Raw genomic sequence first — 2,702 nt, forward strand, 5'->3', positions numbered from 1 at the left:
CTCTAGCTCGATCAGGGGCCAAACGCGAGGGGGGGGGGGTCGTATCAACCCCCTTGTGCCGTCGAAGGACTCAAAATGGCCTGTGCCGGCGAGAGGTTAAAAATGTAATCATTCTAAGGTAGACGTTTGATGCTACTTTAACGCTACAGGCAGCGACGATCGACATAAGAGACATTTCCTCGCCAATCGACTCGTTGAAAAAAAACTTACGTTTTTATCTCGTACACGGAGCATGAAGTATTTCCCTTTGAAGTGCACCTTTGATATCCTCGGCCTGTGAATGAGGAGCACAGCTGAAGGAAACAATGTCTGTAGCTGCTGCTGCTTTGCCAGCCGCCCCTGATGTCATTCGTGAGGCCCATGAGCGAACAGGAGCTTATCGCCCACCTCCCAACAGGGTTTCCTTGTTCAACACTACATCCAAATAAGTCTGAAAACAGCAACCAGGCTACGTGGGAAATAGTTCAGCGATGGAATCACATTCTATACAGAACCTGTGCTCGGTTTTCACAGCTCACTGAAAAAAAAACAGGACAAGACGTTCCCGAGGACTAATTCCTTCAGGGGAAACTGGCAAGTGGTGGCAACAACAACTGCAACGTGGAAAACACAAATGCATGAGTCAGTTGCTAGCACCAATTCCGCAGTTTGTTGAGTCATACCAGAAATAGTTGCTGACTTTGACCTTGCCCCTGAGAACGATGACCCCAGCGGGGGTCAGGCCGATGAAGTATTCCGTATGATCCTCGCCCTAGAAGAATAAAAACGTATGTCAGTAAAGAAAATAGCAGACATCTTATTATCTAAAGTGAAAGTTTCTGAAGATAAATGTTTGCCTCATTTGGCAATGTGGTAATGCAGTAGGCCATGTTTGCTAGCATGCCAAAAAATGTGAAGATGTGATCAATAAAAAGGGCAGACGTCGAGGCTGGAAAGATCGTGTTGCCGCAACCCTCCCAGGCTAGTGTTGTAAAATCCCCGCGGTCCTGTTGTCAGATGGCCAGGAATGTCCCCGTCTCTGACTACAGAGACGTGACCATTCCCAGCCCGACGGTCACGCACCACATGGCCCCCGTCAGTCGTCATAGCCGACACTACGTCACAGGAACTACGCACTCACCAGCACCGGGTGCAGGTCGACGCCGTACATCTCCAGCCACCGGACCTTCTCTAGGTAGTTGAATTCCACCACTGAAGGCACTCGCCCACTGTCGGACACGGTAGAGTCGATATCGATCGGTATCGGTATCAGTCCACAGCTAAACCATGCTAAACTAAACTGCCTCAGTGGTTGTCATGATTTATATTTGACCTCGTTCTGCACAAAAGTATCGTTGGCACCACCTGCACTGCCCAGTGTCCAGGTGCACTGATTTCAGTGCTCCGTCCTTGGATGTTGCTAGCTTCAGTAAGGCATGGACAACGCAACTGAAAATACTACGTCACCTCAGCTACTGTGTCAAACATGAATTGCATTTATCATTCAACAATACCCAATGCGTTCCTGCAAGTCACAGTCGTCTACTACAAGCAGTTCAGTGTACCGTTCCAATCATTGTCGCCCGTACGGTACTTACACGAGGGTCTTGTGGTACTCGACGATATTCTCCTCTAGTGTTGGTGTCATGTTGGGGAAGAGCCGAAACTCGCCCACATAGCCATCCGTGTGCCGCTTCGGGTCATAGTCGCCAAGCTCCGCTGTGAAGGGGAGATTTATTTAGATGAGGAGACTTAGTAGTGGGATAATACCAAGAAGACAAAAACAATTATCGCCTCATACGCAACAATGATTAGCTGTGCGCGCGTTCAAACAGAACCATATAGTTAAAATCACTTGGCTGCGCAGCAGCGTCTATAAAATTGGCCATTCAATACAACCCACCAACTGCAGTTGCACTGAACCAACTTCTAACGGTTGGGTTCTGTCAGATGGCATGTCCCCGTGAGCATGTGACCGAGGTCCAATGTGCGCAGGTGCGAGCGAGCTTCGACAGTGAAGTCACCGGAGCCAAGGTTCTTATAGATAACCGGACCCACTTGTGCACAGTGACGACATCGATTTGATGTCTGACCATGACGTCAACGGCCCAGTTTGTGCATATTATCCGACGGCGAGAGGCAGGACTAGTCAGTAATCTCTCAGTATGCGTAGAGCAACAGAAAAAAGGACCAAGAAAGAGAGGGAGGGAGAGGTGGTTCACACTTACACTGTATGACGAGCGCACCCAGCTCCGCCGACAGCTCCGGGGTGACCGGCAGACGGCCTTCCAGGATATCCTGCTTAATTTGCAGGAAAAACTGGTACCTGTGAATCAACAAACAACATTCACACGAACGTGAACACCCGGGCATCGACAGATTATGCATGGAAATGCATAGGTATGTATGACAGGACCTCCGTTAAAGCGTTGGCTGCCAACAGAAAAAAATATCCTGTTTACCTGGTGATTTCTTCCAACAATCGGCAGGGATCCGCTGCGTAAAACTGACGCAGAAGTACAGTGTGAACGGGTCAGTATCTGAAACAAGACAGAAGAGGTTATGAGGACGGCTATCGCAGCATGAAGTTCTCTATGGAGCAAGATTCATTTACATCTGTAAATCGTCTAAAAAAAAATAGCATAATATTCCATTGCAAAAGACAGGTAGCTGGCAAATGAGGGCATGCTTGAAAGCCACAAACAGCAAGAGGTTGTCTCTGC

The 2,702-nt window shown here is 48.6% G+C and overlaps 1 protein-coding gene across 1 annotated transcript; it reads right to left on the reverse strand.

The window, feature by feature from the left end:
• Nucleotides 1-210: 210 nt before the first annotated feature.
• Nucleotides 211-2,481, reverse strand: LOC122373736 (band 4.1-like protein 4A; the record flags this gene model as incomplete). Its single annotated transcript, XM_043352086.1, has 6 exons — nucleotides 2,442-2,481; nucleotides 2,208-2,305; nucleotides 1,578-1,698; nucleotides 1,121-1,208; nucleotides 663-751; nucleotides 211-274 (listed from the first exon to the last, which is right to left on the reverse strand). Coding segments are annotated over exons 3-6 (291 nt in total), but the record flags the coding sequence as incomplete, so codon positions are not given.
• Between the last annotated feature and the right edge of the window lie 221 nt (nucleotides 2,482-2,702).

This window comes from Amphibalanus amphitrite, unplaced genomic scaffold, assembly GCF_019059575.1.
Source record: "Amphibalanus amphitrite isolate SeventyFive unplaced genomic scaffold, NRLGWU_Aamphi_draft 001544F_arrow, whole genome shotgun sequence".
NCBI classification, from domain to species: Eukaryota; Metazoa; Arthropoda; class Thecostraca; order Balanomorpha; family Balanidae; genus Amphibalanus; species Amphibalanus amphitrite.